General features: G+C 42.3%; 2 protein-coding genes across 3 annotated transcripts in view; both read right to left on the reverse strand.

Moving 5' to 3' along the window:
* Nucleotides 1-975: 975 nt before the first annotated feature.
* On the reverse strand, nt 976-11,382 carry LOC110537047 (E3 ubiquitin-protein ligase KCMF1). Of its 2 annotated transcripts, none has more exons than XM_021622760.2 (7): nt 11,157-11,382; nt 8,350-8,517; nt 7,530-7,669; nt 7,119-7,220; nt 6,769-6,946; nt 6,141-6,423; nt 976-2,644 (listed from the first exon to the last, which is right to left on the reverse strand). In XM_021622760.2, exons 1-7 carry the CDS (start codon nt 11,170-11,172, stop codon nt 2,356-2,358), a joined length of 1,176 nt encoding a protein of 391 aa, XP_021478435.2. In that variant the 5' UTR covers nt 11,173-11,382; the 3' UTR covers nt 976-2,355. The 2 variants fall into 2 exon arrangements, with proteins under 2 accessions (XP_021478435.2, XP_021478437.2); XM_021622762.2 differs by lacking the exon at nt 11,157-11,382 and adding an exon at nt 8,749-9,597.
* A 3,883-nt stretch (nt 11,383-15,265) lies between these two features.
* The window catches only part of LOC110537048 (calcium/calmodulin-dependent protein kinase type IV), a 35,013-nt gene continuing 24,093 nt past the window's right edge, over nt 15,266-26,185 (reverse strand). The window contains exons 2-11 of the mRNA XM_021622763.2: nt 25,299-25,377; nt 25,131-25,193; nt 24,943-25,025; nt 24,781-24,853; nt 21,578-21,668; nt 21,236-21,310; nt 20,803-20,878; nt 20,061-20,187; nt 18,564-18,716; nt 15,266-17,042 (exon numbers count right to left, since the gene is read on the reverse strand). Coding sequence (XP_021478438.1) covers nt 16,872-17,042; nt 18,564-18,716; nt 20,061-20,187; nt 20,803-20,878; nt 21,236-21,310; nt 21,578-21,668; nt 24,781-24,853; nt 24,943-25,025; nt 25,131-25,193; nt 25,299-25,377 — 991 coding nt within the window. The 3' untranslated portion in view covers nt 15,266-16,871. The remainder of the gene's footprint in view (nt 17,043-18,563; nt 18,717-20,060; nt 20,188-20,802; nt 20,879-21,235; nt 21,311-21,577; nt 21,669-24,780; nt 24,854-24,942; nt 25,026-25,130; nt 25,194-25,298; nt 25,378-26,185) is intronic.

The raw sequence follows: 26,185 nt of genomic DNA on the forward strand, positions 1-26,185 counted from the left end.
CTAACACGGTTACACCACCAACACAACCCCACAGAAAAAGCTTATTGGTGGTTCCAAACTTCTTCCATTTAAGGATGGAGACCACTGTGTTCTTGGGGACCTTCAATGCTGCAGACATGTTTTTGTACCCTTCCCCAGAACTGTGCACAATCCTGCCTTGGCATTCTACAGTTAATTCCTTCAACCTCCCGACTTGGTTATTACTCTGACATGCACTGTCAACTGTGGCACCTTTATATAGACCGGTGTGTGCCTTTCCAAATCATTTCAGTTTATAGACACTAGGGCCTACTTGTTTCCATAGTGAGTGCAGTGTGTTGCTCACTGCTCAGTTATACTAGTAGTAAAAAGGTGCAGGCATTGATGTGCAGTGAGAGGTCAAAGTACACAGGGTCCATTGGTCTTTACAACCAGGGAAGTTGGTGCTGCACAATAGTATTTTGTTGAGCCTTGCTTTTGTAACCTTGTTTGGTACACACCCAGTTAAATAAAATAACTCCTTAAAAGGGATACTGCGAGATTCTGGAAATTAAGCAATTTTTCTACTTACCCAGAGTCAGGTGAAATTGTAAATACAATTGTAGGTACTGTTGAGTATGCTAATGTACCTGTAGACATCCAGTCATTGCTTAACTCTAGTTAGCATTGGCTCACAAAACTGCCTCTAACTTTCTTCATACTGCACGCAAAGACAAAAATGGTATCCACAAGTTCGCCTGACACGGGGGAACTAGAAAATGGCTTTATTCCCAGAATCTCACACTATCCCTTTATAGCCTAGCACATTGTGATACATATAACCTTTTACACTAGCAGATCCAAACCAAAACTGTACTGGATAAGGGTTGGATATTTTCTTCTCACATTGTCCTTTCCAGCAACTATGGTGGATGAGTAACCAGGCCAGCTCAGTTCAGCTCGGCTCAGTAGTGTGAAGAGCCCTATACAGTAGCCAAATAAGACACCACAAAGATCAAGAGGGAGGGGCTTGGTTTCATCAAAAGCTGTGCGCAGTTTATTGTATTCTAAATTTACATTAAAAATAAAAAAAAGTCTGCCCATATCCTAGAACCATTATGAAAGTTAACGCACAAATTCAATATACATCTCATTGTATTTTACAGAGGATAAGAGTATAGGCATGGAGGTGGTATGATTCATTACAAGGCTTAAAAGAATCAGAGAAACTAAAATAATAAATAGAAGGTGCTATCCTTAGCTGAGAAAAAATTATCATTCTTCAGTCGAACAAAAAACAATGCCTGCAATGTGGAAAGTCTCGCGCTCCCCTTCCTCAAAGAAAGTAATACAAATGAACTGGGCCTACAGAAGCAGAGAGATGGAGAAGAGTAGAGTGCGATCGATGAGAATGGGAGACTAGTTCTTCTGTACAGGTGCATAAATTAGAAACAACATCTGGTGGTTACACACAGCTTCTCATTAGAACAATCAACAGCTAGGAAAAATGTCAGAGACAAGATCTTGTTTTTCTGCTCCTAGTATTGTATTATTTTATCTGCTAAGTGAATGCAGATGTCTCGAGTTTCTCTTGAGTTTTGCTGTTAGTGCAGCAAGTTGATGTTATAGTCAGACGATGTCACAAAGGAGGGAAGGACCAACCGGAGCTGAGAGATAAACACATTGCATTGTTTTCTTTTTAAAGCTACTGCAGATTCCAATATGTTGTTTTTCTATTTCAAACAAAAAAGTTTTAAAAAGTTCCTAAATTATTCAGCATGTCAGTTTTTTTTGCAATATCACATTTTTCGGAAAAACTCAAATCATGTTTCAAGTAACCGTTTAAAATGGTTGGCGAGAGAAAGCGTCGGGATATTTTCTCTCTCCCTTTTTAATGATGAGGTCATTAAAAGTCATGCACGATGCAAAGAACCTCATGCAGTAGTTTATGGTTAACCATCCAAGCACTTTTTATTTGTTAAGTCATAAATACACACAGCAGCTTCACCATAGGGTGTCTGGTTCCTCTTCAGGTTTTGAATGTGGGGTATTTATAAGGAGATCATTTTGCATGAGAACAGGAAGAGAGATCTGCCACATCTACCTAATGCTTACCTGCTAAAGGAAAAAATTAGTTGTGTAGAACTGATTATCAACATTTGAGATATATATATATATATATATATAATCTCTCGCTCACTTAGCGCTGTGCACTCATCCACTTGCACTTTCCCCAATCGCTCCCGCTCTCCTTTTTTATGGTTGTACACAAATGTAACAAAGGTGACAGACCTGAAATTACAATCACCAAAAAACAAACCCCAAAAGATCCTGCTGCCCGCCCGTCACTGGCAGTGGCAGCACAGAGGACAAAGTCTGCGTGGTGCTGGGATATCATCAAAGAGGAGGTGGTGGAGGCTCCTTAGAGCTCCTAGAGCTGCTGTTGTAACCGCCAGTACCGCTCTCCCTGAGGTTGAGGTTCTCCAGGGCCACGTCTAAAGGCATGATATCCACGCAGCCCATGGCCCCAAAGCTGGCAAAGTCTCGCCGCTCGTCCTCGTCCGAAGAGGAGCTCTCCTCGCGCATCAGCGTGCTCAACAGCAGCTCCTGGACAAACAGGCTGCGGTCGGCGCGCTCACCCTCCAGCGCCTGCCGCTCCGCCTCCGACATCTTGGGCTCATTCAAACTGTAGGAGGACAGAGAGGAGGATACCTGGTTAACACAGACCAGAGGGACTACATGAAGGAAATGGGAGAGACGGTTCAAGGTAGTGGGAGAAAATACCTGGGTAGGCCTGTGGATGCTGAGAACAGATTGAGGTGGGAGACACCATGTAAAGGGGGTTGGGAGACACCATGTAAAGGGGGTTGGGAGACACCATGTAAAGGGGGTTGGGAGACACCATGTAAAGGGGGTTGGGAGTAGAGGCTGATTAATTAGGGCCGATTTCAAGTTTTCATAAATTCGGTAATCTGTATTTTTGGACACCGATTATGGCCGATTACATTGCATTCCGCGAGGAAAATGCGTGGCAGGCTTGACCACCTGTTACACGAGTGCAGCAAGGAGCCAAGGTAAGTTGCTAGCTGGCATTAAACGTATCTTATAAAAAACAATCAATCTTCACATAATCACTAGTTAACTACACATGGTTGATGATATTACCAGGTTGACTAGCTTGTCCTGCGTTGCATATAATCAATGCGGTGCCTGTTACTTTATTATGGAATCACAACCTATTTCGCCAAACGGGGGATGATTTAACGAAAGCGCATTCGCAAAAAAAAAATCACAATCGTTGCACAAATGTACCTAACCATAAACATCAACACCTTTCTTAAAATCAATACACACAAGTATTACTTTTTTTAAACCTGCATATTTAGTTAAAATAAATTCATGTTAGCAGGCAATATTAACTAGAGAAATCACTTCTCTTGCGTTCATTGCACACAGTCAGGGTATATGCAACAGTTTGGGCAGCCTGGCTCGTTTCGAACTAATTTGCCAGAATTTTACATAATTATGACATAACATTGAAGGTTGTGCAATGTAACAGCAATATTTAGACTTAGGGATGCCACCCGTTAGATAAAATATGGAACGGTTCCGTATTTCACTGAAAGAATAAACTTATTGTTTTCAAAATTATACTTTCCAGATTTGACCATATTAATGACCAATGGCTCGTATTTCTGTGTTTATTATAATTAAGTCTATGATTTGATAGAGCAGTCTGACTGAGAGGTGGTAGGCAGCAGCAGGATCGTAAGCATTCATTCAAACTTGACTGCGTTTGCCAGCAGCTCTTAGCAATGTTTGCTTCACAGCGTGATGCCTATCAACTCAAGCTTAACAACTTCTGAGATTAGGCTGGCAATACTAAAGTGCCTATTAGAACATCCAATAGTCAAAGGTATATTAAATAAAAATGGTAGAGAGAGAAATAGTTGACGCGTCATAATAACTACAACTTAAAACTTCTTAACGGGGAATATTGAACCACCAGCTTTCATATGTTCTCATGAGCAAGGAACTTCATTTTGTTTTTACATGGCACATATTGCACTTCTACTTTCTTCTCCAACACTGTGTTTTTGCATTATTTAAACCAAATTAAGCATGTTTTATTATTTATTTGAGACAAAATAGATTTTATTTATGTATTATATTAAGTTAAAATAAGTGTTCATTGATGTATTGTTGTAATTGTCATTATTACACAAACACACAGTCCGATTAAAATCGGTATCACCTTTTGGTCCTCCAATAATTGGTATCGGCGGTGAAAAATCATAATCAGTGGACCTCTAGTTGAGGTAAGGGTGTTGGGAGACGACACCGCGTAAGGGGGCTTGGGAGACGACACCGCTGTCATGACGTTCTGTTGGTGAGGTTTATGACCCCCATAAATACCTTTCCCACTTTTCTCTCTCTATAGATTTGACTCTTGGAAAGACTTAACATAGAGAGAGTATAGTAACATCAAAAGGTTGGGAACGGAACAATATTTCTGTAATCCAACCAGTTGAATGTATCTGTTGGTACTTAAATAATATGATGTCAGATCAGTTGTTGTCTGAAACATTATTACTGACGATAGGACGACATAAACTGTATCTTGGAAAGTCTACACATTCTAGTTATCGGATTCACATGGAATTGTTGTGCAATTTAAAATGTTTAAATATGAAACTATTTGTGAAAATATTAAATGTAATTTTAGCTTCTAAAAGTAAACTCTGCTCACTCAGTGGCCCCCGCCCAATTGAACAGACATTGGTTGTGAACTAGGAAACACGCCCTTCTCTCCACCACTACAAAAGCCCATTGACGAGAGTCAACCTGGTGTTCCCGATGACGTGAGGTCCATACATTTAAAAGGGCTAATATCAACTACAGAACTAAGCCAACCTCAGCGTGAGCTCTGGTTGCGAATAGTTGAAAGACTACAACCTAACGAAATTATCATTGTGTTCCCGATGACGTGAGGACTGATGTCCATACGTTTAGAAGAGCGAATTTCAACGTGGAAGTGACGATCGACACGCTGGAAGGATGAATTTTGACTACACCAGCCAGAATATAGCATGAGTTGAGTATGGCAACTTGGTATGAACATTGAACTCTTATTCACTAAAGAAGTGATACATCCTAGACGTTGTGTTATCAGCAGCAGCTGTAAACGTGGGCTAGGAAAGGACGGACAATCTCTTCAGAATGACAGGGTACTACAACAGATCCATTCTACCACACAACGATGTTACTACAACGTATCCGTTCTACCACAATACATATTCTTCCAAGGACAAGGGATATCTCAGCTGGGCAACCCAGCCTTCCATCTACCACTAATCTATCGAAGCGCAGCGCAGAGTAAATATTTATTTTATTTTCCTTTTCCAAATGGGCAGCAATTTAGAATGCATTAGATTCTGTATTTACGATAGCATAGCTTCATGAGGTCCTATAGAGACCCAATCCGTTTCTCAGTCTTCTCGCGCTTTCATTCAAACTCAAGCCCCTTTCTTTGTGTAACCAGCCGTCATATCGGCTCCGTCCGCTAGGGACGTTTTCTTGTATGACATAATTAGTAATCAATGTATGATCCATCCTGTGTATATGTAATTCTGTGTGATTATTTAGGTATTTAGTAAATAAATAATTAAACCAAATTTTCTACTGCTGATTCAACTTGTTAGCCACGGTTTGTGACGATAACCAAGAATTTTACGATGTTCAGATGTGACTGCTATTGATATAAAAGATTCCCAGGTCTTTAAGAGTTTATTCGGGAGACAACAGCTCTATAAATATTATTCCGTGGTGCCCAGATTTCCTAGTTAAATACATTTACATGATTAGTTTAATCAGATAATATTAATTACAGAGAAATTATTTTATAAAATATAATGTCATATCACTTAATCTGGCATAGCAAAGACACGACACCGAGTAGGTGTCAACCCACGACACTGCGGGGGGGTGGGAGATGACCCCCTACGACACCACGTAGGGGGGAGAAACAGGAGGATAAGGGAGGCCATGCCACAGGGAGTTGATAGGAACAACTTGGGTCCTGGGAGCTGTAACAATGTAGTAGAAGTCCAGAAGTCTGCAGAACATTGATCCATTTTTAAAAACACTAAGTAGAAGGCTCTGTCCACGAGTAGACAACTCACCGTGTGAGCAGGAACTGGGAGCTGTGGGAGGCCATGGGATTGCTCTCGGCCACGCCAACCGAGTTGGCGCTGGGAGGTGGGATGGTGGCACTGATGTTGCCGCCGGGGTTAGAGCGTCGTGTGGCGTTCCTGGCCGTCTCCAGCTGCTGGCGGGCCGCCTGGGCCTGCTGGCGCTCCAGCTGCAGCTGCATCTGTAGCTGCTGCAGCTGAGACGCAGACGGGCCCGACGAGTTGAGCTGGCCACCCGCCGAGCGCCGCACGCCCGACAGTTGAGACAATAGCTCTGTGGGGAGGGGAGATGAATGATTTTGAGATCATTTTGGTGACAGTCAAATGAACATTCTCCATTATAGACACGCTGTTGGGAGACACCACACTACTGTAGGGGTGTCACAGTGCTTTGGACAAGAGACATTACACAGTGGTTATACTTCATTGGAGACAGGAGCCATTCAGTCTCATGGAGAGAGAATTTTACTTATTTTATGTCAAATGACTCCATGAGTAACCAAGTACATAGGAGCCACAAGAGGGGAGAAACTATAGAATCTCTAACCATTTCTATGAGGAAGACCCTGTTTGCAGTTATACTGACAGACAGACTGGTCAGACCAGGTGTACTGCTCACCTGCTATAGGGTCCATGGCTTCCCTGTTACTGGGGGAGTAAGAGGAACTATGTGAGGAAGAGAGCCCCCCAGTGGAGCTGCTAGTAAAGTGCATGTTGGTCCTGCGTGCCCTAGGACCGCCCAGCCCACGACCGTGGTGGAACATCCGACGCACGTGCCGGACGCCACTGGACTCATCGTAAAACACAGTGGGTTAAGGAGTACAGACCAAGGGGCTCGCAAGTAACTGGAATAGTCACATCCACAGACGTGTATAGTTGTCGCATCCACAAAGGTAGGTAGGCACACACAAGCAGACCACACACACACACACACACACACACACACACACGAGCTGCGTAAAAGGATATTAAGTCTCTAGGTGCTCTGTGTTCAAGTGTGAGATGAGCAGCAAAGTCGTCAGTCACGTGATTGGGGTCCCCGCCCGGCAACGCAGCACATATTGGACAGATCTGAAATGAAGCAGTAAGCACCCTCTGGATATATTCAACTGACCATTCACAAGCATCAGTTGTCAAATAATTATTTGAGAATTGCGTTAATGCTTCCATGAGCCCTGGAATCAAATTTGGATGTATGAGATGTCATTGGATGCAATGTTTCCCCTAGATTTTTAGAGGTGGTAAACACCAAAACATTGTATTGAAAGAAATGGAGGCCACATTTTTTCAGGCAGAATAGCAACAGAGCTAGACTGAGGGACCAGTCTGTCCTGTCTTAGTGATGCTAGATAAAACACTAGGATGATATCCCCCACTTACCACCTCTGTGGAAGTCTCTGCATGGTCTGAGGTGACATGCTCCTGTAGGGATGTCTCTGTGTAGCCCATTTTACCACAGTAAGGACAGGAAAAGCTCTGGGGCTGCTCTACTGAGAACGCCTCGCCGCCGTAATACAGGTCTGCAAAGCAAAACCATCCATCTTTAGAGTCACATTAATAATAAATCGCCATAATACAACAAACCTCATATCGAATAATAATCACATTGAATTTGTTGAGCACATTTCACATGCTCAAAGCGCATAAGGTAGAAAACAAAAATACATTTCAAATTAATCATGCAAATACACTGAAAGCAAAAGGATCAACAAAAATCTAATTAATAATAACATTAAGTGCGAAGAGTTTTGCGGACCACATGACCTGACCAGGAAGAACAACAAGATAGCCCTGCTGGGCCACCTGACCAGGAAGAACTACAAGATAGCCCTGCTGGGCCACCTGACCAGGAAGAACTACAAGATAGCCCTGCTGGGTCACGTGGGCAGGAAAAAAAAACTCCTGTCCCTTCTCATAATGTAACATGTTTAATCTACACTGCAGATGCCCTTACCAAAGTCTACCCTGGTTAATCTACACTGCAGATGTCTTTACCAAAGACTACACTGGTTAATCTACACTGCAGATGTCCTTACCAAAGTCTACCCTGGTTAATCTACACTGCAGATGTCCTTACCAAAGTCTACCCTGGTTAATCTACACTGCAGATGTCTTTACCAAAGACTACCCTGGTTAATCTACACTGCAGATGTCCTTACCAAAGTCTACCCTGGTTAATCTACACTGCAGATGTCCTTACCAAAGTCTACCCTGGTTAATATACACTGCATGGCGTGCTCCGACGTGTGTCTCGTTGTGGTAGCTCCGCTCTCGTAGCACGATGCGCACAGGTCGTAGTCGTAGCAAATTAAACACTTGTACCGGCGCCCTCTGAAGTTCCCTTTTAAACACGCGTCACAGCTCACACCTGCAAAACAAGGGGGAGGATTCAATGTCAAAATGTACAGGCTAATAGCCCATTAAGGTAGTGCAGTAGGACACTGTGTGCAGACAGTCAGAAAGAGAGGCTGGATGACATTGGCACTAACCCACAAATGTGAATAGAGAGGAATTTTTCAAATCCACCGAACATCAATAGCAGGTCATTAATGAATGTCAGTGTGTGTGTGTGTGTGTGTGTGTGTGTGTGTGTGTGTACCTGGCTAGAACAGAATAATAGGGTCCCATCTTGTCCAGTTCTCATGCATTTGTACGTAATCATTTGCATTTGTTGTTGCAAATGCAAAACAGGCCTTTATATCACAGTGCAGTAAATTAAGCAGGCCTAAACAGCAGATGGACAGACGAGATGATCAGGAGAAAAGAAACAGAGTGTATAGACAGTGAAAATGAAAAGAAACACAAAACTGTCATCTAGCTGTCCCTTCGTGGTTTCTCGATCATATCACGTGGTGATTGCAGTGATACTGTACTGATACACATACTGTAGTTTCCTCCTTCCAAAAGGCACTATGTAAACTGCTATAACCAGCAGTTCAACTTTGTTAGTGCTGCTGAAATGAGACCATTTCACCGCTGTCATAAAGCCAAGGCATTTGACACATGTCCCTCCTTAGGTAACTGACAAAGCAAGAATCAAAATTGTGAAACTGAAAAAGGTTAGGCTATGCTGCTTGCTGTTCATTGCTCACATTTAGGGTACGTTCGTAAATTCACTCTGGAGTGCCAGAGTAAACTCTGGGCATTCTTAAATTCAGAGAGTTGTCATATTGTCCAGTTTGTAAATTCAGAGCGGTTCGCTCTTGGAGTGCACAATGGATGCTCTGGCTGAGGAATAGGGTTGATCCGAGTGTTCCGACCTAACAATGGCAGTCAAGCACCCAAGCTAACTTGCTAAAGTTGGCTAGCTTGCCAGCTACTTCCAGACACAAATGAGAGAACACCTCACTGACAATTTTACTCGGCCTAGTTAGGCTGTTTTCATGTCATCTAGAGCAAGGGTTCCTCCAGACGAGAGCGCTCTGAAATCGGAGTAGGGCTCCCGAGTGGCGCAGCGGTCTAAGGCACTGCATCTCAGTGCTAGAGGCGTTACAACCTGGAATCGAACCAGGGTCTGTAGTATCACAACCGGCCGTGATTGGGACTCCCATAGGGCGGCGCACAATTGGCCCAGCATCGTCCTGGTTAGGCCGTCAATGTAAATAAGAATTTGTTCTTAACTGACTTGCCTATTTAAATAAAGGTTCAATAAAATAAAACATAGCCAGAATTAATTTACGAACGCACCCACAGTCAGACAACTTCTGTACTGATCTATCATTAAATTGTCTGGATTCTCCAAATTGAGAATTTGCCCTTGCTCTGTGATGACAACAGCCCTTGACTTCCCATTCTTGATGTCAATAAAGCACTAATGGAAAAAAATGACACCAAATCATTTAGTTACACCCCTTGCTACACTACTCAAATGGTTTTCAGATGCCTGGTGTCTGTCACACCTATGGGTGTCTATGCAATGCTTGTCTGGACTCTGGATAAAGGTGTGCTGCTTAGGCAAACATCCTATTTGGAACTGTATGTCATTTTGACATAGCTATGGAGGGACAGTGACTGAGAACACTTTCACCATACACTGACAGGCCTTCCTTCATAAGTGCACAGATCCTTAGTTAGCTAACGTTACAGGAGAAAAAATCCAGACCTGGCTATTCATCCAGACCTAATATGACGTAGTCCAACAAGTGAGTCCAGCAAGCCAGACAGATGTCGAAGTAGCTATCAAGTAGGTTGATGCCGGGTGTTCTCCAAAACCGTGCTCTAACAGGGTCAACTTAACTAGCTAGCTAACTTATACTAGTTAGTCGATTCACTCTGTTTGCAGTTAGCTAGCATACTCTACTGATCCAATGAGTTAGCGAATTAGCTAAAGAATGTAACCATAACACCGGTAGCTAGATAACGTTAATTAAGTGAAGGTAGAAGACGGGCGAACTAGTTAGTAAACTAGGTAGCAGCTAGCTAGCTGCCTGGTTAAGTTTGGGCCACTGTGATTGAGGCCTCAAACTACCTTGATGACAGTGCATTCAGTGACCAAACCCTTCTTGGGTGGCATGGAGTATTTCAGCACTTAGTCCAGTTAAATAACTTGTTAACTAAACTACCTACGAAAACAATGTGGCCATACCAACACACACCACGCATTCACCCTTCCTAAAAAAGGCCAGTCTGGAAACTTAACTACTAGGCTAACGACGTTGTCATTGAAGAAAGCTAGCTAGCCAACGTCCTAGCTATAGCAACTGGCAGTCGGACCATCACTTTAGCTAGCTACGTTAGATAGCAAGCTACCTAGCATTAGCTAACTCGCTAGAATAAGAAACGACCGCTCACTAGAAGTATTACTTCTTTGAAACATGACTGTTCATAAATACGGAGACTGTCGTTATCAAGAATCAGCCTGGTTCTACTCAGCAATCAGGAGGTTGAGAAAATTCATGGTGGCCGCCATCATGAGCCCTGTCCAATGCATTGCAATACAAAACATGGCAACCCACTGACCAACCCCAGGAAGCTAATGTTAGCTATGGACGTCTATTTTTCACTTACCCTCATGTCGGGACATCCTACAGACGATGACACAGCCCCCTCCTCGGCCTCCCTAGCACGGATCACGCAGAAAATATACAGCTTTTAAGAGATAAACCTGGGACGCGATTTCTATTTCGTATTTTCTCTTTAAGATGGATCCTGAGCTTACAGTTCTGTGCTTCCCCCTCCCTGGCTGTCACGAAGAAGTACTGAGACAGAGAATTCGCAGTATGCTGAAGAAACACTAGGGGGTGCCCTTCACAATAATGTGGTTGTTCAACTGAAGAGAAGAGGGTAAAAAAAAAAATCTGCCTATAGAATCCATTTTATGATTCAGCCACCTTTTGTATTCAAAAGGTGAGACAAGAAAACTATTTTCCCAATGCAATCCCTGACTAGTTTGATGTAAAAAAATATATATATATACATACAGTACCAGTAAAAAGTTTGGACACACCTACTCATTCAAGGGTTTTTCTTTATTTGTTTTAACTATTTTCTACATTGTAGAATAATAGTGAAGACATCAAAGTAGCCACCCTTTGCCTTGATGACAGCTTTGCACATTCTTGGCATTCTCTAAACCAGCTTTGCCTGGAATGCTTTTCCAACAGTCTTGAAGGAGTTCCCACATATACTGAGCACTTGTTGGCTGCTTTTCCCTCAATCTGCTGTCCAACTCATCCCAAACCATCTCAATTGGGTTGTCAGGTGATTGTGGAGGCCAGGTCATCTGATGCAGCACTCCGTCACTCTCTTTCTTGGTCAAATAGCCCATACACAGCCTGAAGGTGTGTTTTGGGTCATTATCCTATTGAAAAACAAATGACAGTCCCACTTGGCGCAAACCAGATGGGATGGCATATCTCTGCAGAATGCTATGGTAGCCATACTGGTGAAGTGTGCCTTGAATTGTAAATAAATTACAGACAATGTCACCAGCAAAGCACCCCCACACCATCACATCTGACATCTCCTCCTCCATGCTTCACGGTGGGAACCACGTGTGCGTAGATCATCCTTACTCCTACTTTTGGTTGGAACCAAAAATCTCAAATTTGGACTCATCAGACCAAAGGACAGATTTCCACCGGTCTAATGTCCATTGGTCGTGTTTCTTGGCCAAAACAAGTCTCTTCTTATTATTGGTGTCCTTTAGTAGTGGTTCTTTGCAGAAATTCAACCTTGAGGCCATGATTGGGAGTCCCATAGGGCGGTGCACAATTGGCCCAGCGTCGTCCGGGTTTGGCCGGGGTAGGCCATTATTGTAAATAAGAATTTGTTCTGAACTGACTTGCCTAGTTAAATAAAGGTTCAATTTAAAAAAGGTCTGATTCACGCAGTCTCCTCTGAACAGTTGATATTGAGATCTGTCTGTTACTTGAACTCTGTGAAAAATGTATTTGGGCTGGAATCTGAGGTGCAGTTAACTCTAATGAACTTATCCTGTGCAGCAGAGGTAACTCTGGGTCTTACTTTCCTGTGGCGGTCCTCATGGGAGCAAGTTTCTTCATAGCGCTTGATGGTTTTTGCGACTGCACTTGAAGAAACTGTCAAAGTTCTTGAAAAGTTCTGGATTGACTGAACTTCATGTCTTAAAGTAATGACGGACTGTCGCTTCTCTTTGCTTATTTCAAATCAAATCAAATCAAATTGTATTGGTCACATACGCATGGTTAGCAGATGTTAATGCGAGTGTAGTGAAATGCTTGTACTTCTAGTTCCGACTATGCAGTAAAATCTAACAACTATTCTAACAAACAACACAACAACTACCTTATACCAAATAGGGCCATCTTCTGTATACCACCCCTACTTTGTCACAACACAACTGATTGGCTCAAACGCATTAAGAAGGAAAGAAATTCCACAAATTAACTTTTACCAAGGCACACCTGTTAATTGAAATGCATTCCAGGTGACAACCTCATGAATCTGTTTGAGAGAATGCCAAGAGTGCGCAAAGCTGTCATCAAGGCAAAGGGTAGCTACTTTGAAGAATCTCAAATAAACACTTTTTTGGTTACTACATGATGTTGATGTCTTCACTATTATTCTACAATGTAGACCTGACTGGGGCAAAGGTTCACCTTCCAACAGGACAACGACCCTAAGCACACAGCCAAGACAACTCAGGAGTGGCTTTGGGAGAAGTCCCTGAATGTCCTTGAGTGGCCCAGCAAGAGCTATGACTTGAACCCCATCAAACATCTCTGGAGAGACCTGAAAATAGCTGTGCAGCAACGCTCCCCATCCAACCTGACAGAACTTGAAAGGATCTGCAGAGAAGAATGGGAGAAACTCCCCAAATACAGTTGTGCCAAAGCTTGTAGAATCATACCCAAGAAGACTGGAGGCTGTAATCACTGTCAAAGGTGCTTCAACAAAGTACTGAATTCAGGGTCTGAATACTTATGTAAATGTGATATTTCAATTTTTTCTAAAAACCTGTTTTTGCTTTGTAATTTTGGGGTATTGGGTGTAGATTGATGAGGGAAAAAACAGTTTAATCAATTTTAGAATAAGGCTGTAAACTAACATACTTTACAAAGGCACTGTACATCCCTGTTAGTGAGCATTTCTCATTTGCTAAGATAATCCATCCACCTGACAGTTGATTAAACAGCATGATCATGACACAAGTGCACTTTGTGCTGGAGACAATAAAAGGCCACTCTATAATTTACAGCTTTGTCACACAACACAATACCACAGATGTCCCACGTTTTGAGGGAGCGTGCAATATGCATGCCGAAAGCAGGAAAATGCACCAGAGTTGTTGCCAGAAAATTGAATGTTAATTTCTCTACCGTCAAATCAAATCAAAGTTTATTTGTCACGTGCACCGAATACAACAGGCGTAGGTAGACCTTACAGTGAAATGCTTACTTACAGCCTCTAACCAATAGTGCAAAAAAAGGTATTAGGTGAACAATAGGTAAGTAAAGAAATAAAAACAACAGTAAAAAGACAGTGAAAAACAGTAGCAAGGCTATATACAGTAGCAAGGCTATAAAAGTAGCAAGGCTACATACAGACACCGGTTAGTCAGGCTGATTGAGGTAGTATATATATTCATGTCATTTAGCAGATGCTCTTATCCAGAGCAATTTGCAGATGCAATTAGGGTAAAGCGGGCACATTGGCAGATTTGTCACCTAGTCGGCTCAGGGATTCAAATCAGCGACCTTTCGTTTACTGGCCCCACACGCTTAACCTCTAGGTGTAAGGAGTGGAGCAGATACGGAGAGTCAAACATTTAATAGGGAACAGACATAGAACAAGACAGGAATAGAGCCAGAACACGGGTAACACGGACATATGACAATCCCGAAGCAGGGAACAGAGCTTGGGAACAGACATATAGTAATTGAGTCCAAGTGAGTCCAATGATCGCTGATGCGCGTGATGGGGGGAAGGCAGGTGTGCGTAATGATGGTGGCTTGAGTGCGTAATGCTGGAGATCCGAGCGCCAGGGGGAGGAAGAGCGGGAGCAGGCAATGACACTAGGCTACCTGCCTCCATCTATGTATGTACTATATATATATATATATATATATATATATATATATATATATATATATTACTGTATATGTATATGTTTTGTATGCAAGGTGTATGTGAGTTTTCTGCTACAAGGAGTAGTGCCCCATTGCAGGATCCATGGATCGTGCCCAATGATCATCACTCCATCACTCTTTCTCCACCTCTGCCTCTTACATTGGTGGCAGCAGTGGGATCGCCTTTGAACGAGTTTACCGTTGGCATGGGCTTGGTTCAAATGGGAGGAAAGTTTGAGAGAGAGGGGTAATTCTGTAACATGGTGTATGTGAGAATACTACTGCCTATGCCCAGGATAGTGCTCTCACATTTGCACCACAGGATCCATAGATGCCCCTTACATTTCAATCTCTCTCCACACTAACCTGTTACATACATTATGCCATAGACATTGGTCAGTATAGGGGTATCTTCCAGTACTGAGCGATGGAGACCACCCCACCTAATTCATCTACAATGTAGCGGAAACACTGGAAATGGTAGGTCACTAAAATAATTAAAAACATTTGTATACAAGTTCAAAAAGTACATAAGCCGTCTGATATACAAAACTGCCCAAACATATGTAACTTCATATTGTTTATTTTTTTAAATACTGCAGTCCTTACCAAATCAATGTTAATGGTAACCATTTTAAGACAACATTGAATTATTTAATGTTTCCTTGAGCATATAAAAGGAATATCAAGTTAATGTCTGTAAAGCCTTAAGAGGCCTCTAATACTTCACTGTTTAACACAGATCACGTCCGTCATGTGGTGTCAGCCAACTATAGTGCATTTCTACAGAGAACCGCAGCAGTTCAATTCAACATTCCTACATGCATTATTATCCACATCATTCATTTATACTGAAGGCAAAAGCATGCTAAAATTCAATATACAGCCTTTTCTTTGTAGATTAAAAAAATCATTCCATAACACGGCATGTCAGTTAATGGGTTAATTAAGCAATAAGGCACGAGGGGGTGTGGTATATGGCCAATATACCACGGCTGAGGGCTGTTCTTATGCACGACACAACGCGCAGTGCCTGGATATAGCCCTTAGCCGTGGTATATTGGCCATATACCACAAACCCCCAAGGTTCCTTATTGCTATTATTAACTGGTTACCAATGTAATTACAGCAGTAAAAATAATGTTTTGTCATACCTGTGGTATACGGTCTGATATACCAATGATGTCAGCCAATCAGCATTCAGGGCTCGAACCACCCAGTTTATAATGAGAGATAAATATTTTCACTAATATTGCAGCCTCTTCAATTGCATATGACAGAGGTGGGATATTGTCAAATAAAGCAGCAGCCTCAACCATTTTTTGGCACTGAATAGCTAAATCAAATCAAATGTTATCTACTCATCCATTTCCCTGCAAATGGTGTATTTGGCAATAAAAAAACTGGGGTGCCTTTTCAGTTGTACACAACATATTTTGTTATACAAAAGTGAAAAGTTCTTAATGCTAAAACAACTCTGCACTATGAAATAACCTTATGTTCCTTGAAAGTCAATTTGAATACAATCATTGTGCAAATGATTGATTTTAAAATGTTTCTAATCCATTTCTTAAGATATGAAATAGTTCTTACAAAGGGAGTGTAAAATCCAGTTAATAAGATACAATAATAAGGCATTCTCCTTAGAAGTTGTAATAAAGGTTACATTTATGACCGCCTGGAAAATGTGTCCAACCCGTTCACCAGATACTGTAGACTTACTCAACCAATATTGAAAATCAACCTAGATCCATTCTTCAGTCTATGTTCTGCCACCAAAGCAGCATGATGATTACCAGAACACATAATGACCTATTATCCTTATTCTGCCAATTGTTATGAATTAATTTACAAACTGGCAAATTAATACTGGGAACACTTGGAGGCCATTTTGCAGTTATAACATGGTATAATGGAAGCCATCCAATGAAGCTACTTGTGTGAGTTATGAAATGGGAATGTGCAGTAGTAAACTCTGATTTCACATGTACTTTAAATACTCGTAGGCATGTTGTTCCAATGTACCGAGTCAATATGGTTGTACATCGTTTAATAAATCAGTCACATGCAATAAAGCCAGGCAGAGTATCTCCAGTACAGAAGGTGAAACCACATAGCTCCTCTCAGCAATTTCACAGTCCAACAGGGTCATAACGACAGAGGAGCTCCACAGTTAGGATCCTTCCTGGATCTTTGACTGTGATTGGTCGTTCCGTGGCTGCTCCTCTTCTGCCTCTTTCTGATTGGCGGGGTTGTTGCAGTTGCTGTTCTTGCTGTTGTCAGCATTGCCGTGACTGCTAGCGCTGCCCAATCGTGACGAAGCCACCACGGCCTTTACTGCAGCCTGTCAACGAACACACAAAACACAGTATATCATTCATTGACACGGTTTAGGATTCATGTGTAGGCCCACTCTGACTATGCTGATGAATCTAGGTATTATAGCAATCATGTAAACTCAGCAAAAAAAGAAACATCCCTTTTTCAGGACCCTGTCTTTCAAAGATAATTAGTAAAAATCCAAATAACTTCACAGATCTTCATTGTAAAGGGTTTAAACACTGCACCTGTGGAACGGTCGTTAAGACAAACAGGTTACTGACTGTAGGCATTAATGTCACAGTTATGAAAACTTAGGACACTAATGAGACCACATGTAACAACACCTGCACAGGATCGGTACATCTGAACATCACACCTGTGGGACAGGTACAGGATGGCAACAACTGCCCGAGTTACACCAGGAAAGCACAATCCCTCCAACAGTGCTCCGACTGTCCACAATAGGCTGAGAGAGGCTGGGCTGAGGGCTTGTAAATTTAGGCCTGTAAGGCAGGTCCTCACCAGACATCACCGGCAACAACGTTGCCTATGGGCACAAACCCACCGTCGCTGGACCAGACAGGACTGGTAAAAAGTTATCTTTACTGACGAGTTGCAGTTTTGTCTAACCAGGGGTGATGGTCAGATTCGTGTTGATCGTCGAAGGAGTGAGCGTTACACTGAGGCCTGTACTCTGGAGCAGGATCGATTTGGAGGTGTAGGGCCTGTCATGGTCTGGGGCGGTGTGTCACAGCATCATCGGACTGAGCTTGTTGCCATTGCAGGCAATCTCAACGCTGTGCATTACAGGGAAGACATCCTCCTCCCTTATGTGGTACCCTTCCTGCAGGCTCATCCTGACATGACCCTCCAGCATGACAATGCCACCAGCCATACTGCTCGTTCTGTGCGTGATTTCCTGCAAGACAGGAATGTCAATGTTCTGCCAAGGCCAGCGAAGAACCCGGATCTCAATCCCATTGAGCACGTCTGGGACCTTTTGGATCGGAGGGTGAGGGCTAGGGCCATTCCCCCCAGAAATGTCCGGGAACTTGCAGGTGCCTTGGTGGAAGAGTGGGGTAACATCTCACAGCAAGAACGGGCAAATCTGGTGCAGTCCATGAGGAGGAGATGCACTGCATTACTTAATGCAGCTGGTGGCCACACCAGATACTGACTGTTACTTTTGATTTTGACCCCCCTCCCCCCCTTGGTTCAGGGACGCATTATTCAATTTCTGTTAGTCACATGTCTGTGGAACTTGTTCAGTTTATGTCTCAGTTGTTGAATCTTGTTATGTTCATACAAATATTTACACATGTTAAGTTTGCTGAAAATAAACGCAGTTGACAGCGAGAGGACGTTTCTTTTTTTGCTGAGTTTATGTTTGTCTATGCTTGCATTCAAAATACATTCAAAAGGATCTTGACACAACTACACAATCATGAGTTTAAAATGTCCTGTCATCAATAAATTAGACAAGGTACTACTTGCCCTCAATCACCGTACAAAATCCTATTGAGAAACGTTGTTTTGCATCTACCTTGAGTTTTCGGCGTGCATTGAACTCCTGCAGTTTCTTCTGAGCAGTGTCCATATGGGCTGAGTTAACTGCCTTCCCAGTCACCCAGGGGTGCTCCAGCGCTTGCAAGGTCGTCAGCCGTTTATTTGGATCCTGGACAATTAGCTTTCTCACCTACAGGACAGCAGTACGTAAGTAACTGGGCCACTGAGACTGAATTTATTATTTTCTTGGTTTCTGTCCACATAACAAGTCGGCCCAGTTCATAATGTGGAGATAAGTCAGAATGTACAGTAAGAGATGGATGATGGATGTCTTGTTTGCCCTGCATTTCTAGTTACCCTCCTTTTTTACATTATTTGATAATCAGACACACCAATATTTATTTTATTTAACTAGGCAAGTCAGTTAAGAACAAATTCTTATTTACTATGACGGCCTAGGAATAGTGGGTTAACTAACTGCCTTGTTCAGAGCAGAAGACATATTTTGACCTTGTCAGCTCTGGGATTCGATCTCGCAACCTTTTGGTTACTAGTCCAACGCTCTAACCACTAGGCTACCTGCCGCCCCCAACATGGACACACTCACACTGACATTTCACCTGGGAAACATTTCACCTGACCCAGTGGTACAATCACAGATGATCCATTATATTGACCGCTCTAACAATGAAAAGAAACGTCTTCAAAAATGGAAGGCAGTCAGGAGGAGGCAAGATCAAGTGGGACCATTCTAGCCAATGGCACAACTCTGATAGAAAGTGTTTTTTTCCCAAAGTTGCCGGGATGTCACATGTCCTATTTATATCAGTAAACTCGTAAAAACCTAAGCATTACGAAACTTCTATTCGATCAAATAAGGCACTGCATCTCAGTGCTTGAGGCGTCACTACAGACACCCTGGTTCGAATCCAGGCTGTATCACAACCAGCCGTGATTGGGAGTCCCATAGGGTGGCGCACAATTGGCCCAGGGTCGTCCGGGTTAGGGTTTGGCCGGGCTAGGCAGTCATTGTAAATAAGACTTTGACTTGCCAAGTTAAATAAAGGTAACATTTTAAAAAACAAATACATTTAAATTCAACACTCATTAACCTCCATACAAAACTCATCTCTTGGTGAGCAAAAAAAGAGGAAAAGCACCACTTGCTGGAGAAGACAGATTGTGGGTCCAGTTATGCAGCTTGTCACTTCCTGTCTTCTACAATGCAGCCAGCAGGTCTCCCACTGAACTAGGTTTTCATTCTCCACCAATTACTGATTTATCAATTACGCCTAAGTACCAGGGGAACATTTTTGCCAGCGTGACTGTGGTAACCTCAGGACCCCAGGGGTGTCTTAACTAAGAACCAAACAGAAACAAACGGAAGCAAGCGGAACAAAACTGGATGGGACCAACCTGAATTTGTCCAATAGAAACTCTAGTTTTCATTGAATAACATTTTGCAACAGACAAAAAGTTTTGCGACAGAATTGGCATCATGAATACACCCCTGGTAAAAGTAATTCAAACTCACCAGGTCCTTGGCGTTGAAGGACACATTGTCCCACCAGGGGGAGACAAACTCATATTCACAGTTGAGGATCCTCTTGAACATGTACTGGTCCCCTCTTTCATCGAAGAACGGTTCAAAGCCACATAGCCTTTCAGGGAGGATGAAATACGAGGCATACATCAACCACAGACAGCTCCTGTCTATTGATTCAATAGCTGGCTACAGTCTGACAGGATCTGATAGCCGCAGGGGCCTAAGCTACAACTCTATTAGAGGTGCAATCCTCCTTTCACTAAGGCTTTGTAGTCACACACTCTTATTCTCCCAGATTGATGTGCCTTTAAAATATGTTATTTTTTACAGTTTAATATTCATTAACTAGTAGGGAGTCTGTATACCAGCGATTCTTCTGAATGCTGTTGCTAGCAGTTACACTACCGTTTCCTGGTTTGCTGTATAATGGGGAACTCACAACCACATACTGAATCAAATATGTATACCAATCAGTATGTGAAAGAAACAAAATCACTCAGAAGCTATACAACAGGAATGCACCAACACCCTTGGTTCAGAAACCAAAATGGCCGAAAAATACAACTTAAAAAGGGTCTGCAATTCCTCAAAGAAAGAACACAAAAATTATTGATGTATTCTTTTTTGCTGCTAACAAATGAACAAAACTGTTGTGTGTAAAAATAACCGATGTCTTTTAATGATGTGATTCAGGGTTCAAGTAAACTTTTGAGGGGCTGGTATCCCTTACAAGATATATGTGATAACTCCCACCGACCACACGTCAACCTCAGGTCCATAAGCACTTCCTCGCAGAATCTCTGGGGCTGGAGGGAGGGGAGGAAGGATAGATAGGGGGAGATGAGAACAGGATGGAGGGTGGGAGGGAGGGAGGGGCAGCACAAGGGGGAAGGAGAGAGACAGTGGTGAAAACAGAGTAGGGAATTCTTACTCAGTAATTATTTATCCAAGGAAAAATGTACTATGTAGTATGTGGATAAACATTAAACAATATACACCCTGTCCTCATTGTAAACTTCTCTGCTCAAATCTTGGCAAGTTAAGCATGCAACCAAAACAAGAAACATCTGCTTGGTCTGAAATGGCAATCTCTAATCCTGTAGCTAGCAAATATTATGTTCCAAGTGAATGAAAAAGCCTCACAGTAATGGGTTACAACTTACCACAGTATCCTGGTGTACCACAAACAGTCTTCATTGTGACCTGATCATCAATGACCTTCGACAGACCAAAATCAGCTGCAAAATGAAAGAGACAGAGCTATATTAAAAATTATGCCTCTTTCTGGAAGTCCTAATATCTGGTATTTAGAATAAAATAGTAGAATAGAATACCGGTAGAATAGAAAATAGTAATAGATCATTCCAATAGAACATAATCGTTGGCATAGATTTCCTAACTATGCCTGATCAAGTCAGTTCTGTCTCTGATAGCAAACAGTGTCAATGGATGTTCTTTGGGATAATCGTAGTGAATCCCACAGGGTATTGAGTAAACCCACCAACCTATTTTGAGGGGAGCATCTGGTGCTGCGGTAGCGTATAGGAGGTTCTCAGGTTTCAGGTCTCGGTGCACCACGCCATTCTCATGCAGGTACTGGATAAAGACAAAGACACAAGGCAACACCATAGCACCCAGGTGGCTGTATATGACTCCTACACACATCTTGTGCTATTGATTTGTCTGCTGGTGTGTATGGAGCTGGACTGTTTGAGGATTTTGGGATTCAGCACCGCCGAATGAATCGGTGCCCGCTCCCACAATTCATTTTCTACAGAGAACCATAATATTCCTGCTTTATAGTGCACTGTTGAAAATGGTCTATGGATAAACAAAATGCAAAGTTGAATTATCTTATCATTGCCAATTCTGAGCTGTGTATTACACTGTGTGTGTGTGTGTGTGTGTGTGTGTGTGTGTGTGTGTGTGTGTGTGTGTGTGTGTGTGTGTCAGTCACCAGATGCCAACCCAATTGAACACTGCTGGAGCAACACCTGAGTAAGCGTTTTCCACCACCAACAATTTGTTTTGGTGGAAGAATAAAGTCGCATCGCTCCAATAGAGTTCCAGAGACTTGTAGAATCTATGCCAAGGGGCATTGAAGCTCTTCTGGCAGCTAACACCCTATTAACACACTTTATGTTGGAGTTTCCTTTATTTTGGCAGTTTCCTGTACACTGTGCTATGATACTGTGTTCTGGACATACGCATGATTTAAAGTGTGTTTTAAACTATTCTTGGGTTTAGCGAGTACATTCACCAGTGTCAACACAGTAACTCATCAAACAAGGCAATGTGGAACATAGAAGTCTACACAGTTACAGAAAACAGCAGCACAAGGCAGCTACCTTGATAAGCTGCCCATTGAAAAGACGAGGTGGGATTCAAGTGAGGGAAAGCAATATGTTCAAAGACTTTGTAGTGTCATGGATAAGGTATAGAGTATAGAGACCTACTCTACAGCTCACTGTCTTGATAATGACATCTGTTTGTAAAGCAACCTATTGTATAACTTATCTTCTGCACACTGTGGGTGGGTTAGTGGTTATGCAAATCCCTAGTTTCTTATGTAACATTAAGCTGTTAAAGAACCACATTCCATTCCACTGGAATGAAAATGCTAAGCATCAAGGTTAGTACGGAATGAGCTATCCTTATTATGCAACAAAACAGTCATATTTTCTCATTGGGAATGGCTAGGTTGAATAGACCTCGTTCACAGTGAATGAAGGCATCATTTTCTCCCCACACTATGTATTGTGACAACCCCTCGGTGTAATGGCTCTGTGATGTCAGAGGGGAGTTCTCCTCTCCTGCACAAAGCTCTATGGAGCTGACACAGATAAGGTGTCCTCTCTCATCTGACAAGTATAGTGTGGGATGGAGGGATGAAGAGAAGGCAGGAGGGAATACAGTAGCCCCCACCACACACACACATACCACCACAGATATCTCAGGTCTCCCACGGCTGCCATAGCACCACTCAAAATAAGATTTTCTGGCCAATAGGCCAACGACACAGCTCGGTGTTCTCATTGACAGTGGATCTCTTCTGCCAGAGAAAGTAAAGTACATGAGAGGTGGGCGAGGCGATGTATTTGGCCAGTGAGGAAAATATTACCTCTCAATCTTAAATCTCAACATCAAGAACCTTACCTAGCCTAATACCGCCTTTTACAGTAAACAACTTAACAAATCTAAAACGTGGTTCCAGATTCTCTGTGTTCAAAATAATAAACACATTGGGATACTAAGATAACACCAAATGAGAAGCCTATAATAAAGGACTCAAATCTGTCACTAACGGAGTGGGGATTTGAGTGTAGACGTGCCAGTGAGATTGGCCGGACATGAGGCGACCAAGATGCTCCACTGGGACGTTAGCTAGATATCCAGATGGCTTTGATCATGTAACAGACAGACTGCAGAACCTCTCCACCATTTCCGAAGTGGCCGTGTACACTGTAAATACATCACTCCCAATCAACACGGAACAGAGACTTCCTCGACGCTTGCTCAACAACACAAGGAAACTTAAAAAAGATCTGGAGGCTTCAGAAATCCCGTTTTTTTTCTCCTCAGTCAGCTCGTTGGGAAACCAGCAGCTGTTTCAGACTGCCTTTTCAAACAAGCCCTGAACTGATTTCAATAGACCGCTGTGTTGCAAACTGCCGCACGGGGCGATGTGTGGAGAGTTGGTGACTGAACAAGGGGGACTTCTTATAGAAATCCTTTGTTTACATGTTGCTTATAAGTGCATTTCACACTACTTTTGGATTATAATTGGATTTTAAGGCTCATGAATGTCCTGCTTAATAGAATGTTTGTGTTATCATCCCAAATCAACTGCATTATACTTTAAAAACACTTACAACTTCAACCAGTAAAATGGCTCTTTGGCTAGCCTATATCAATGAGCTAAGTTGTAGCATTCTAGCTAACAACTGCTGCATCCAATATAATCTTAGCAACTGTTCAAGCAAGAATCAAAACATCATTGTAAGCCTATGAGAACCCAAAACATGTATTCTGTTTAGAAGTAATAAAAACACATCTAGGCTATGTTGGAATGGGCGCAGTTGGCGATGGATTTGTTACTGCCGCGCGCATGTGTGCGTGACGTCATTGTGTCGTGTACTGGAAAATCGTACCTTTATTTAACTAGACAAGTTTGTAAATAAGAATTTGTTCTTAACTATGACAGCCTTCCGGGGAACAGTGGGTTAACTGCCTTGTTCAGTGGCAGAACGACAGATTTTTACCTTGTCAGCTCAGGGATTCGATCCAGTAACCTGGAAAGGGGTCTATGTGTTAAAAAATCACTGTTTAACTATTTAATCTCCTTAGTAACAGCAATCAAACAGAGGATCATGGAATACACTAACATGGGAATGCCTGTTCAACAGGACTCCTAACATGACGAAGAAGACATATGCCTTGGTGCATGTTGATGAGATGTCAAAGATAGCTATGGTTATGTGATGACTCAATGAAATCCAGCATACTTGATCCATTTACACTGTTGGTCCAACAATGCTGGTTCAAATTATAGTAAATGTAGGATTTGATTATGGAAAAAGTATTCTATTGGTGCCATTTTGTTCTGTAAAATGTATAGACAAGGGGACAGGCTGAGTGAATGTGTGATGGTGCCGCCCAGCTATGCAGGTCAAAAGCATTACAGTATGTCAAGAGGAAGTCAACTTACTGCAACAGCTTCTAATACTTGAATGACAGCATCAGCAGCATCCCGCTCAGTGTAAAAGCCCTTCTCCACAACCCTGAGAGAAAAATGTGTTGTGATTGTTGCAACAGAGGAATGGTACAGAGTGTGTGTGGGTGCGTGTGACCATTAAGGCAGTTAACTAACCTTTCAAATAGCTCTCCTCCAGTCACAAGCTCCAAGACCAGACTGATCTCTGAAGGGGTCTCAAAGATCTCTTTTAGTTTGATCTGAAAGAAATAAAACAAAAGACATCAATTTAGCATCAATAAAAAAACATAATAACAATCGTTAATTCTATGCAAGGACAGCACCAAAGTGTGTAGAACCCTTACAATGTTTGGGTGAGAGAGTCGAAGTAGAACACCTATCTCTGTCCTAACTATCTTCTTATCCACCTGCAGAAAAAAAACAGAAGTGGGTTAAGGAAGAAACATGTACCTGTTGTACTCTGGGTAAAAATATTACACGAAGAATATGATGAACATCCAGTAAGAACTCACTGTTTTCTTCAGTGTTTTCACTGCGTACGGCTTCAGTGTTCCCTTCTGTCGACATCTGCACACCACCGACGTCGCTCCCCTAAATGCAGAGGGAATACACAGTTAAGCTACAAGAACAACTGTCAAGTGGGTAGGGAGTAGGAACACATTGTGCACAACGCCCAAGATACTAACTCCTGGGAAATGGTGAATAGGCTTTGATGTAGTTCTTCTGTACTTCCATTATGGCTGGGTAGCCTACAGTGGCTACAATCTTAGAAAAAAAAGAGTTCCAAAAGGGTTCTTTGGCTGTCCCCATAGCAGAACCATTTTTGGTTCAAGGTAAAACCCTTTTGGGTTCCATGTAGAACTATCTGTGGAAAGGGTTCCACGTGGAACTGAAAAGGGTTGTACCTGGAACCAAAAATAGTTTTTCCAAGGGTTCTCCTATGGACAGCCGAAAAACCCGTTTAGGTTGTTTGAATTGTACTTCCATTATGGCTGGTTAGTACAATTGTCCAAAATAAACTAGGCAAATTCCAACACAATCCCATAGACCTATGCAGTACAACAGTAGTAGGCAGACATGGAGATTAGGCCTATATTCCTTCAGGTTTAAATATTGTCATGTGTTCAGTTGAAATGGGTCAGCAGTTCGTTCACCTTAGCCACTAGCTCTGGGAAATGAAAATCCCTGGGCCTCTCAGAGTAGGAGTGCCGATCTGGGATCTTTTTGGCCTTTTAGATCATAATGAATATGATTATATGGACAGGGGGGACCTGATCCTAGATAAGCACTCCAACCCTAAGACAAAGCTAACTAAGATCTACTTTAAATGTATTTAAACATAGTAGTTGTACAAGTAGTACTGTTAATTCTGAATATAATTCCCCTTTGCACATATCAT

This window comes from Oncorhynchus mykiss, chromosome 12 (genome assembly GCF_013265735.2).
Source record: "Oncorhynchus mykiss isolate Arlee chromosome 12, USDA_OmykA_1.1, whole genome shotgun sequence".
Taxonomy (NCBI): Eukaryota; Metazoa; Chordata; class Actinopteri; order Salmoniformes; family Salmonidae; genus Oncorhynchus; species Oncorhynchus mykiss.